General features: G+C 45.7%; 1 protein-coding gene across 19 annotated transcripts in view; it reads left to right on the top strand.

The window, feature by feature from the left end:
* Positions 1 to 13,249, top strand: part of LOC129858248 (rap guanine nucleotide exchange factor 2-like) — a 140,995-nt gene that overhangs the window by 93,226 nt on the left and 34,520 nt on the right. For 17 of the 19 annotated variants that reach the window (XM_055927355.1, XM_055927346.1, XM_055927341.1 and 14 more), the window contains 3 exons: positions 5,853 to 5,984; positions 8,988 to 9,165; positions 10,615 to 10,751. In XM_055927355.1, coding sequence (XP_055783330.1) covers positions 5,853 to 5,984; positions 8,988 to 9,165; positions 10,615 to 10,751 — 447 coding nt within the window. The remainder of the gene's footprint in view (positions 1 to 5,852; positions 5,985 to 8,987; positions 9,166 to 10,614; positions 10,752 to 13,249) is intronic. The other 2 variants (XM_055927347.1, XM_055927354.1) reach the window with 1 other exon arrangement.

The raw sequence follows: 13,249 nt of genomic DNA, 5'->3' as shown, positions 1-13,249 counted from the left end.
TATTTTGGGCTCTGCCCCGGAAAGCTGATTTCATTATTTAGATTTGTTCCCAGAATATCTAGATCAGAAGGGAGGGTCACACAGGGCCTACATATAGATGAATTGTGTGTTTTGGATGCTTTTTTTTTGTTTGCGGATGTTTTTGTTGTTAGCTTCCATTTTCTCTGAAATGGCCATGCCAATGAACAGAGGGCCATTTAACCCCCATGCTCCTGGAATGAGTTGCACGCTGCCTTGAATGACAGACTGACTGACTGACTGACGGATGGATAGATGATGACAATTAGGATTGGGAGAGAAGGAGAGCGAGTGGCGTTGAGAGGGCATAGAAGCAACAGCAGTGGGGGGGTAGAGGAGAGGGGCACCACCCAGGTTGAGGGTGGGTAGGGATACAGCGAGGATATTGCTATTGACATGTGGCTATCAACCATGTGTGTACTACTCCCAACGTCTGATAACACACACGCCAATATTGATGAAGCTCCCATCGTTGCTAGGGCTGTGATACCAGTATCGCAATATATATTCCATGGCAGAAATGAAAACACGAAGCAGCTCACTCTGGTGTTTAAAAAAACCTGCTGTATGTACAGTATTGTGGATGACAACATGTTTGTTTCCAACATTTGGGCTGTTTTCCTAAAGAAGTTAAATCCACTTTAGTTTGTGGTTTGTTTCCGTGCCCACGATACTAACGAGTGTCGCGGTACTGTTATCGTCCCGGCCCTAATCGCTTCTTCTTCTGTTTATCCACCATGCAAGTCTACATCAGGGTGGAATCGGCAGTCTGTTCCACCATACATTCGAAATGCAGTCCATCTCAGGCTAGTCTGTAGGTAGCATTGATTTCTGCACCCAGCATTCTTATCAAATAGGACTAACGTTGTGCCCCAGTTTATAGGCAGCATTGATTTTTGTCTTCATGAAATGAAATGACAATAACATTGCCCCATGTTCTATAGTGCCATTAAATATCAATGATGTTCATTACAGACTGCAGTTGTAGTTAATGTGTATCAATTCGGTGTTCAGTCATGTAAGATGATATTTCCACTAAATACATAGTGCCAAGGAATGTCATTCAGTTTGTTCATTGCAGACTGCAATTGTATAAGATCTTCATCATTGTACCACCATTCAGGGTCCACTACTCTGTGTGTCTGTACTCTGCTGAAGGGGGTCCAGAGGGGTTGTGACCAGATGACGGGCCTGTGGCCTGGTTCTGGCTCTAGCCCACCTGGTGAATCATTTTAGTTCTGTGCACTGAGCCAGTTAATGAAATGTGACGGCCATCTTTGATACAATGTAATGACATCCCATTCACAATGGTATTTTGGGTGTGAATGTATTGGGGGTGTGGGCTACACACACACACACACACTTGCGTGTATACACACAGAGACACACACACACATGCATGCATACACACATGCACACCACAGCCTCTGCTTTGATTGAGAAGACCAATTTAGGCTGTTGGTTTGGCTTTCAGTCTGTTGACAAACATGTCACTGTTTCGAAGTGCTACACCAACTATTTAAATTCCTTGACCTGGTGTGCTCTCTACTACTACTCATAATATGCCTAATCTACAATTCTGTGGTGGTTCCTGTTTAAAACATTTATATAGCCAACTGTAAGTGAGGAGTATTGACGCGTGATTTAGTAACCAGAAACATTTTCCGTAGAATATGGAGAATTTGGAAGTGTTTATTCCAGGAACAGAACAGAGTCGTCAGTTTTCCCACCTTAAAAAGCTGTTGATTTGAGTCATTACAACCAATGTTAATACCTCTCCTCCTCAGCCTCTCTCTACCCCTCCTCCTCAGCCTCTCTCTACCCCTCCTCCTCAGCCTCTCTCTACCCCTCCTCCTCAGCCTCTCTCTACCCCTCCTCCTCAGCCTCTCTCTACCCCTCCTCCTCAGCCTCTCTCTACCCCTCCTCCTCAGCCTCTCTCTACCCCTCCTCCTCAGCCTCTCTCCACCCCTCCTCCTCAGCCTCTCTCCACCCCTCCTCCTCAGCCTTTCTCCACCCCTCCTCCTCAGCCTCTCTCCACCCCTCCTCCTCAGCCTCTCTCTACCCCTCCTCCTCAGCCTCTCTCTACCCCTCCACATGGAGTCTGAGATTTACTATGAACATGAATCAAGGGACATGTCGAGTCAAACTGATTTAGTATCAAATGAACCTCCAAATATATTCCACATCCAATCTATTCCATTTGTGAACCATGTGAGACCTCCAGAATGTCTCTTATTGAAGGTGTTTCCTCATAATCCATCAGCAACATAGTGCTTTATTTCAATTCAAAAAAATCATTTGGGGAAAACTTAATTTTGGATGATACTTTTAATGTTTCATGACTGTTTACCTGCTCACATATACTTGGTGGTTGTGAAGAGCATGTTTAGGAGTATAGGCCTAGTATCTGGAGCAGTACTATTCTCCTGTTCTAGTTTCTGCTTCTCACATTTTCTTTCTGGCTGCGACGCCCTGATCTAGTGGCCAAAATGTAAATTGTGCCTGTGCTAGAATAATATATTATGGCTTTTCTCTTGCATTTCAAAGATGATGGTACAAAAAAGAACAAAAAATATACATGTTTTTTTCTTTGTATTATCTTTTACCAGATCTAATGTGTTATATTCTCCTACATTCATTTCACAGTTCCACAAACTTCAGTGTTTCCTTTCAAGTTGTTTCAAGAATATGCGTATCCTTCTTTAGGTCCTGAGCTACAGGCAGTTAGATTTGGTTATGTCATTTTAGGCGATAATTGAAAAAAGGGTCCGATCTTAAGAGGTTTTAACAAGGACAACACACAGGTCTTTCCATCATTGTATGTTTTTTTTTGGTGTGCAAATGAACTCAAGCTTACGGAATATGTGATTTACGGTGAAATGGGATTTAACGAAGCACCTGAGCGAGCTGGGTGCGCAATTACGCAGGTACTTTCCCGAAACGGACGACACAAACAACTAGATTCATTATCCCTTTCATGCCCTGCCTCCAGTCCACTTACTGATATATGAGCAAGAGAGCCTCATCGAAATTGCAACAAACGGTTCTATGAAAATTTTATTTAATCAGAAGCCTGTGCCAGATTTCTGGATTGGGCTGCGCTCAGTGTCTTGCCTTGGAAAATCGCTATGTTAAGACACTGATGCCCTTTGCAACCATGTACCTATGTGAGAGTGGATTCTCGGCCCTCACTAGCATGAAAACTAAACACAGGCACAGGCTGTGTGGGGGAAATGATTTAAGACTGAGACAATGCAGAGTTATGTGCAGCATTCCAAGCACACCCTTCTTATTAACCTGTGGTGAGTTATTCACCATTTTTGATGCGCAAATAAGGTTTTATAGGTAAGATGGCTAAATAAAGAGCAAAATTAGTTGTATCGTATGCGCTGGGCTTTTAGGTGTGAAGACTAAAATATTAATGCATGACTCCATGTCAAAATAAAGGTTAAATAGAAATCAGTGCCTGTGTCGCGGCCAGGGGTTGGCTTGAAGGAGCAACTGCCTCCTTTACATTTAATCATTTAAGTAATAAATAGATCAATTAAACATTTAAAACACTCAAATATTCATATTCAACTATGCCTCTGGAGTAGCCTATATCTTCTTTTGTTACATTTAACCTGATGGTATTTCCACTCCTAACATAGGGGGGGTCAGTTTGGATAGATGTGCTTGTGGATTCATGCTCCAGATTGCGAATAGCACTTGTCATTGTTCTTCTTTTGCTAGACTAGTTAGACATCTTGAGATTTCACACCATTTTGCACCAGTAGCTTTAAAGCTAGAATCCGCACTTGAAACAAAGTGTACACCCCACCTCTGTTTTGGTAAAAATCTGAGGGATGGGCCTTGAGAAATGTAACCACTCAAATTTATAGACAGAGCTATGGATGCAAGGATGGCATCCATAAAATCAAAATGATAGTTTTAACCAGGATGAGGCGATACAATGTTTGTTTGTTTTACTCCAATGTAAATATAAACTTCTATTTTTGGGTTCGCATGCAGTGTGACAGTTGAACTAAGTTCGAGGCATTTATACATTATATTCTTCAAAAATCAATGGGTGTAAATCATTAATTTATACGTCCAAAAGTGGATGTAGCAACTGCGGATTCTACCTTTTTTAATGTTAATTCTGCCCTGGGACTTGTGGTGGTGGTGTGTCGCTCAATCATCTTCATATGTCTAGGAATGAGTCTTTGTGACAACACCATAGTGTATATTGGAGTCTGGTAATTATACATGCTTGTTGCCATTGGTACTGAAGTCTTATCAAGGTTTTAGCTCAACAGGCTAACACAATCTTGTGAAATGCTCGATACCTGGGTTTGAACCCCAGTCGGTTACATCAGCACGCAAGACCCAGTACCCAACTGCCCCGGCTGCTTGGCCTAGGGCTACATAACTGCCCCGGCTGCTTGGCCTAGGGCTACCTGGCTGCTTGGCCTAGGGCTACCTGGCTGCTTGGCCTAGGGCTACCTGGCTGCTTGGCCTAGGGCTACCTGGCTGCTTGGCCTAGGGCTACCCGGCTGCTTGGCCTAGGGCTACCCGGCTGCTTGGCCTAGGGCTACCCGGCTGCTTGGCCTAGGGCTACCCGGCTGCTTGGCCTAGGGCTACCCGGCTGCTTGGCCTAGGGCTACCCGGCTGCTTGGCCTAGGGCTACCCGGCTGCTTGGCCTAGGGCTACCCGGCTGCTTGGCCTAGGGCTACCCAACTGCCCCGGCTGCTTGGCCTAGGTCTTCCCAACTGCCCCGGCTGCTTGGCCTAGGTCTACCCAACTGTCCCGGCTGCTTGGCCTAGGTCTACCCAACTGTCCCGGCTGCTTGGCCTAGGTCTACCCAACTGTCCCGGCTGCTTGGCCTAGGTCTACCCAACTGTCCCGGCTGCTTGGCCTAGGTCTACCCAACTGTCCCGGCTGCTTGGCCTAGGGCTACCAACTGCTTGGCCTAGGGCTACCCAACTGTCCCGGCTGCTTGGCCTAGGGCTACCCAACTGTCCCGGCTGCTTGGCCTAGGGCTACTTTCCATACACACAAGGAGCTCAGTAAATATGGACAGGAAACAGAACGGCAAGGTTTGCCAACCAACCGCGCCTGCGCGTTCAAATTTAATTGATCTTGGTTGTATGCACTTATAAGCGTCGGGTAATTGGTGCTATTACAGAGGGGCTTAAAATGTTGAGCTACGTTTTAAAATAATTATTTTCATGTTAAATAAATACCTCTTGTTTTCGGACTAAAACTTAGATTGTGTTAAACTCTTTAAATGTTCTCCACGGATGCCATAAAAGTGGGAAATTTAATTAACAGCTGCGAGTTTGATTATTAATTATTTGGAAGTAGTTTAGCGTTTAATGCGCAGGCTTCATTAAAATTTGTTCACGTATGTTCTATTAAGATGGCTATGTAAGTAATCACAGGAGAATGAGATGGGTTAAGGCCTTTCTAATTTAAATTAAATTAATGTAGAGGGACATCAAATGAACTGAAGAAGATTAATAAATTACAACTAGAATCAAGAATCCCTCTGGGATCTCAACTCACCCACTGTCACATGATTTCTACATTTTCACTTGGGAACTAGTTCCTCTAACTCCACCTGTGCCCTACACAGAGGCAGAAGGCTACACATGCCATGCAAACATCTACGCAACGCTAATATCTAATATAGACAATGTTTTGGTCAGGGCTAAACAAGTGTTGCACCCACCATGTAGCCAAGTGCCCTTTAAATGCCTGACAGCCATGCGTGGGGGGTGTGAGTGGGTTGAGACTGGTGAAACTGACCATCTGTCTGTTTGTGTGTGTGTGTGTGTGGCGTGTGTGTGCAGCTCCCCGCAGACTTCAGCCGACTCCACCTGGCCGACGGCTTGCACCCACAGGTGACCCACGTGTCTTCCAGCCACTCAGGATGTAGTATCACCAGCGACTCTGGAAGCAGCAGCCTGTCAGACATATATCAGGTAAGCGCAGGCCCCTTTCCCCACAACGTCCCCCATAACTTACTTCCAACTTCCCCATAAAGTCCAATAAATGCCCATGGAGAAGCCCCCCTCCCCACTGGAAGAAGCAGCCTACCAGGTTAGCAGGCCCATAACCTCCCAACATCCCCCCTCAACCCTTTTTAAACGCCAATATAACAGAACAGTCCCCCCGCCCTCCATCTCGTGACTGTAGTCAGGCCCCATAGCCAATCACACCTAATCCTCTTACCACACGCAGGCTATTGGCTCCCGACGTCGTAACCTGCTGTCTTGTGTATCTGTGAGTGCATTTGTGTGTGTGTGTGTGTGTGTGTGTGTGTGTGTGTGTGTGTGTGTGTGTGTGTGTGTGTGTGCATTAGTCGGCGTCGCCGTTTGTGTGTGCACACGCACGATCTGTGTAGAGTAAATATTGTGTGCGCGCACGCGTATGTACATGTGAAGGGGTGGGGACAGGTTGTGAACAAGCTCTACTGTGCCCAGGCCCTGATCCAGTCTTAGGGCCATCTGCTAGGTCCTCATTAACAGGTCTGCTGTAGCGGCTCCATTAAATCCCTCATCTTCTCTCTCTCTCTCTCTCTCTCTCTCTATTTCTCTCTCTATCTCTAACTATCTCTAACTCTCTCTATCTCTCTCTATCTCTCTCTATATATATACATATATATTCGGTCTTACTAATAGAGACGATCCAGGCCCACTTCGTCTTCAAAGCTTATAGAAAATGGCTGAACCAGTAGTAGTTCAGGAAAAGCATGTTTGGGTTTATCTGTTATAAGGGCTAGAAGACTCAGATGGAAGACTCAGATGTTTTAGCAGTTGATCTGTATTTGTTGTGCCAGCCTCTAGGATGATAACTCTGTGATAAGGACAACACCATATATATTTGACAATCTTAAGGACAACACAAATCACAGGACTGTATGTGTAAGATCTATTCAAAGATGGACGTTTACCAGGGTAAAGCTCTTGGCGATGATGCCCTTTGTTCGTCAGAGTCCTCTCATCCACGAGCCATGTCAGCTGGAGTGCCCCATTGTCTCTCCTCCCAGAGAGAAGAATAGAGCTGCATCCTCTGTCACTGCCTGGCAAACATGGCAGACTGTTTTGCCTCTGAATAAATCATGAAATTGGTTCTTCAGAAGGAGGCTTGAAAGCATTGATCCAAAAATAGCCCTGTTGAAATATTAACCACCCACACCCTTTTCTTTTTTTGCTCACCACACATTTATGGATCACACACAGAGGAGTTCTGACTTGCTCTGTATTTCGAGAACATTTGACATTTTTAATGGTTCAGCATTCCCACTGGACTGTCTAACATTGTGTAACTCAGTGGAAATGATGTCCGAATCAAATTCGAACGTGTTGCAACCTCCCGAGGCACACACTTCTGAATGATGATCGACGCGCTACTCGAGTATTTCATTTATTGTAAGGCTGGTTCATAAATCTAGGCGGGTGGTAATATGGAATTGACATACAGCGATATTAGTAAATGAATGCTACCGTGCGAGGACTAGCTTAGCGCCTACTGTAGATAAGTAATAGGGTCTGCTATTTTAGGACTTCACTTTTTTTGTCTCCTGAGATTTGCAGCATGCCAGCAATGTTTGTTCATGTGGAATATAGCTGTGTGTTCTACCGGGTTTCGATATCAGACATTGACTTTCATATCAAGCTGAAGACTGATGGCTGTTTTCTCTGATTTCACTGCTGCTGAGATTTCCAGATGAGTTCAAGACAGTTTTCTAGGATTTTCCCATCTCACCACCTCAGTTATTCCCTGTCGCATAGGGAACCGACATGCCTCAATCTTCAGATTTTCCTCTGTTTCACTCCAAGTCCACACCTTACGAACCCCTTCCCCAACGGAATAACCCCGCCCCTTTGCTCTCTCGCCCCATCAGGCCCCTCCCCTGCCCCTCCCACTTCGCTGACCTCCTGACGCCTGAGTGGCTAGTCAGACAGCACCTTGAATCATTAATGAGACATTTGCACATGATGGTTAAGGATAAATGACATAGGGCTACGTTCGGTGAGAGACAGGGACTCTGAATCTCTGAAAAATTTCAACACGACTGGCAGCCCAGGCGGTAAAGATGCGTCTTGGACTAGGCTGCTGCAGGCAGTTTGCGAAGGCAACATTGTTTTCGTCTCTCTCAGTGAAAAGGCTGGAGTTTCGGCACCTTATTCAGGTAAGAGGAGTCGGTTAGCACTCAACAGGAGGGGAGGGTTTTTAGTTTTCAGCTCCCTGTGTTTCGTGCCTGGATTTCGTTCCGAGGAGCTCGTGTTGAGAGCATGAAACACACAATATAGCCTCTCAGCGATATGTATAGTATGTGAGAAGCCTTGATGGATGTACAGTGCTAAGATCTCTATTAATATCAGTGTGACATTGTCAATTGCGTTACTTTTGCTCCCTCTCTTTGTTAGTTTTTCTCTCTCTTTACTACGTACATATTTTATCACTCTTTCAGAGGTTGTCAGTGTCTAAGTGGAAATGGGGAGCCCAGAGAGAGAAATGGGGAGCCCGGAGAGGGAGAGATGTGAGATAATTAGCTGGGTGTTTTATGCATAGCGGGGTGCTTTGGTATGCAGTGTTGATGTTTCTCACAGACCTATCATTCTCACTAAACAGGCTAGATGTTCAGACATTGTTGTCGCTTTTGAAGCATTGAATTGAAAGGGTCTGCTTCTTGCCGTTGTTTTGTTTACCAGCCCTTATGTGAAGTTTTTGCACCAAAACCCTGATTTAGATTTACCAACCTCATCTCAGACCACCAGTGTGCAGCTGTTACTACTTGGAGTAGATGGATGGAGCCGACATGCTTAGTATGGACCGGTGACCATTTTCCTGCACTCATGTTATTAAAACTAAGATTGATGGTGGTTGTTATGATGGAGAAAGCCGTTGTGTTTTTGTTGATCCTGGATGACTTGATCCATGATGACTGACCGACATCCATCCTCTCTTCTGGCCCTCAGGCCACGGAAAACGAGCCAGGCGACATGGACCTCAGCGGCCTGCCTGAGACCGCCGTCGACTCAGAGGAGGACGATGACGAGGAGGACATCGAGCGAGCGTCGGACCCCCTCATGAGCCGTGACATCGTGCGGGACTGCCTGGAGAAGGACCCAATGGACCGCACCGATGACGACATAGGTGAGTCCCTGCTAGCACACAGAATGTTCCCCTAACATTCCCTCAAGGTTCCCCTTTGATTGATTAAAAAGTAGCCTACTCACAATGTTCTGGGAACCAAAATGTATTTAGCTGTGGCGTGCCAGTGTTTCCCCTACCATTGTGTAGGCACTAGGCAGGGTACCCCCCACTTCCCTCCCTTCTTTGCTATGTTGCTTCCTGGCTCCAATTACACAGAAGGGGATGACTGTTCCACACCACCGTTAAACTCTTAAAATCTAGAAACAACGGTTATAATGCCTATTACTACTGCTAAAAAATACATTGTATGTGAGTGCTTGCTGTTTTCTGGCAAGACATTTGGAAAAGCAATGGGAGCCAATTAGATTTGGCTTTGTTCACTAAGGGGAAATCCTAATCTGAGTCCCTTTTGTAGGCTCATCAGAGTTTAATCAAGCATTCAGGATTTTAATCAAACAATCCACAGCGACGCCCCCTCTCCCAGTGCCCCGCCCTTGGTGTATCTCAACCCTGCCCCTCTGTATTAGCTAGCTACCGTGAATTATGTGTCCATCTGCAGGCCTTCGTGCTTCAATGCTTTCTTTAGGTGAATTTATTTTAGCCCTCAGTTCTATTCTTTCTGTGCCCCATGAAGACTGTGATATCATAGGCATGTTAGCATCAGTACAGCTGCAATGATAAGGAGCCAAAAGAAGAGATTAGTTCACATTTACTCACATAGAAAGCTTAGCTGTAGATGTGATGTGTGGCTGATCTAGTGGATGCAGATGGAGAGAGAGAGTACCCCGGTGCCCCTCGACGAACCCCACAACCTCCCCGCCGCCCCTCCCCTTCCTGCTCTCTCTGCCGACAGGCTTTTCTAGGTCAACGTCGCACGTCCTCGCCTCTCCCGGCGCATTAAAGTTTCAGTGCTTCCGCAGGATTCCCACACGACACTGTTGCCATGCCAAGCACAGGTCAGCCCGCACCCCAGACTTACTTTAGGCGCCTAGCACAGGGATGGAGTCCTTCCCTGGCTCCCGCAATGAGCTATTTCAAGGAGCTAGAAAAATGCATGGGGCAGGAATCAGGACAGGCAATGCCCTATACAGCCAAGCTGAAGCCCCAAATGAGATTTGATTAATGTTGACACACTTAGAAGTGAATGCAAAAGGTCGCTTTTCCTTTCATGCTCATGCAGTTTTTTTCTGTCTATGAAAATTAAGTTGATAGTTTGCCTTAGTGTTCTTCAGATAATCATCCCATTGTTGGGTACTCATCACTTGTGGGGTTGAATTTAATGCACCTTCTCTCGCACTAGCTGTGCCCTTTTTTTTGTCCAAAGCCACACAGAGGGTGAAGGAAGATTGAAGGACTGCCAAGTCCTCCTACGCTCGTCCTCTCTCCTCTGTGTCAAGACCTTCCTAACCACCACTCCCTCTCTACTCCCCCTCTCCAACCTTTCCACAGAGCAATTACTGGAGTTCATGCATCAGCTGCCAGCGTTTGCCAACATGACCATGTCTGTGAGGAGGGAGCTGTGTGCCGTCATGGTGTTTGCCGTGGTCGAGCGGGCCGGCACCATCGTACTCAATGACGGGGAAGAGGTATGTTTGTATCTGGGGTGTGCGGGATGTGCCGTGAATGAGTCAGTCTGAAAGGAAAATTCCATTCCAAAATGATATTTTGGTATTTCTTTCATTAGTCCATTGTTGATATAGTCCCAAAATGTTTCACCTGTCAGCAATCAAGTTATCAAGATATATCACTTTTAAAATACAGAAATACAGCCAGTATGATGCATTTTGATGCAAAAAAACGGCTGTATTTCTGTATTTTGAAAGTTTAAATATCTTGAGAACTTGATAGCTGAAAAGCAAAACATTTTGGGACTATATCAACAATGGACTAAGGAAACAAATAACAAAAGAGTTTGGGGTGGTATTTCCGTTGTCTCTTATATTGCTCTTGTGTGTGTCTTGAATGTGTCTGGGTTTGCACATCTATGGCCTGGGACATGGAGTTTGCCCTTGCCATTACCAATGCAGATTTCTCTTTTTCCATTTAGTTTTTTTCCCTGCTCTATTAAGCACGAATGACTGCCATCTCCCAGCATCATAAGATTCCCCAAGGGGACCAGAAGAGAGATCACTTGTACTGTCTCAACAGTCTGGACAGGCTCTGGCTTTTGAATTAAGCCATTTTGGTCATTTTTTCGCTGCGATGCACCCAAAAAATAGTCCAGTTCACTTCAAGGGCAGTCCAGTCAAAGTTGAATAACATCCTATTGAGCTGGTGTGTGTTAATAAAATGTCCACTACTGCCTCAGTGCATTGTCAAATGTGTTGTTGATGATGCTATAAGGGAGAAAGCGATACCTTGCTGTAAAATATGATTTGCTATCTTTTTATATCCATAATAAAAGGGTAAAATCGTAGTTATTATTAGTGTAAAAACGGGGGTATTATATACTATTGAACCATTTGTGACTAATGATTAAGAATATCACCTGTTAAAGAATTGTGATGCTCATCAGTTTGATTCGCCGCCAAAAAATAGTGATTAAACATCGATCCAAGCCCCATTCTAATCGCTATCGGCTGGCTAATCACTATCGGCTGGCTAATCGCTATCGGCTGGCTAATCGCTAACGGACATTATCCCAGAAACCCTAGACCCACTCCAATTTGTATACCGCCCTAACAGATCAACAGATGACGCAATCTCTATTGCACTACACTGCCCTTTCCCACCTGGACAAAAGGAACACCTATGTGCGAATGCTGTTTATTGACTACAGCTCAGTGTTCCACACCATAGTGCCCTCAAAGCTCATCAATAAGCTAAGGACCCTGGGACTAAACACCACCTTCTGCATCTGGATCCTGGACTTCCTGACGGGCCGCCCCCAGGTAGTAAGGGTAGGTAACAACACATCCGCCACGCTGATCCACAACACAGGAGCCCCTCAGGGGTACGTGCTCAGCCCCATCCTGTACTCCCTGTTCACTCATGACTGCACAGCCAGGCACGACCATCATTAAGTTTGCCGATGACACAACAGTGGTAGGCCTGATCAATGACGAGACAGCTTATAGGGAGGAGGTCAGAGACCTGGCCATGTGGTGCCAGGACAACAACCTCTCCCTCAATGTGATCAAGACAAAGGAGATGATTGTGGACTACAGGAAAAGGAGGACCGAGCACGCCCCATTCTCATCAATGGGGCTGTAGTGGAGAGCTTCAAGTTCCTTGGTGTCCACATTACCAACAAACTATCATGGTCCAAGCACGCCAAGACAGTCTTGAAGAGGGTATGACAAAACCTACCCCCCCCCCCCCCCAGGAGACTGAACATATTTGGCATGGGTCCTTAGATCCTCAAAAGGTTGTACAGCTGCACCATCGAGAGCATCCCGACTGGTTGCGTCACTGCCTGGTATGGCAACTTCTCGGCCCCCGTCTGCAAGGCACTACAGAGGGTAGTGCGTACGGCCCAGTATGCATCACGTAAGGCCCACTACATCCCAGTACATCTTCCTGCCATCAGGCGGTGTCAGATGAAGGCCCCAAAAATTGTCAGACTCCAGCCACCCTGATCATAGGCTGTTCTCTCTGCTACCGGAGCGCCAAGTCTAGGTCCAAGAGGCTTCTATACAACGTCTACCCCCCAAGCCATAAGACTCCTCAACGTCTAATCAAATCGCTACCCAGACTATTTGCATTGACCCCCCCCCCCTCTTTTAAACCGCTGTTACTCTCTGTATATTCACTGTAATAAAAAAAAATATATATATATATTGTTTAACCTTTATTTAAATTCTTATTTACAATGAAGGCCTAAGAACAGTGGGTTAACTGCCTTGTTCAGGGGCAGAACGACAGATTTTTACCTTGTCAGCTCGGGTATTCGATCTGGCAACCTTTCGGTTACTGGCCCAATGCTCTAATCACTATTTATTTATTTTTATTTTACCGTTATTTTACCAGGTAAGTTGACTGAGAACACGTTCTCATTTGCAGCAACGACCTGGGGAATAGTTACAGGGGAGAGGAGGGGGATGAATGAGCCAATTGTAAACTGGGGATTATTAGGTGACCAAGA

This window comes from Salvelinus fontinalis, chromosome 6, assembly GCF_029448725.1.
Source record: "Salvelinus fontinalis isolate EN_2023a chromosome 6, ASM2944872v1, whole genome shotgun sequence".
NCBI classification, from domain to species: Eukaryota; Metazoa; Chordata; class Actinopteri; order Salmoniformes; family Salmonidae; genus Salvelinus; species Salvelinus fontinalis.
Note: the sequence above shows the minus strand (reverse complement) of the source record. Positions and strands in the feature narration are given on the sequence as shown.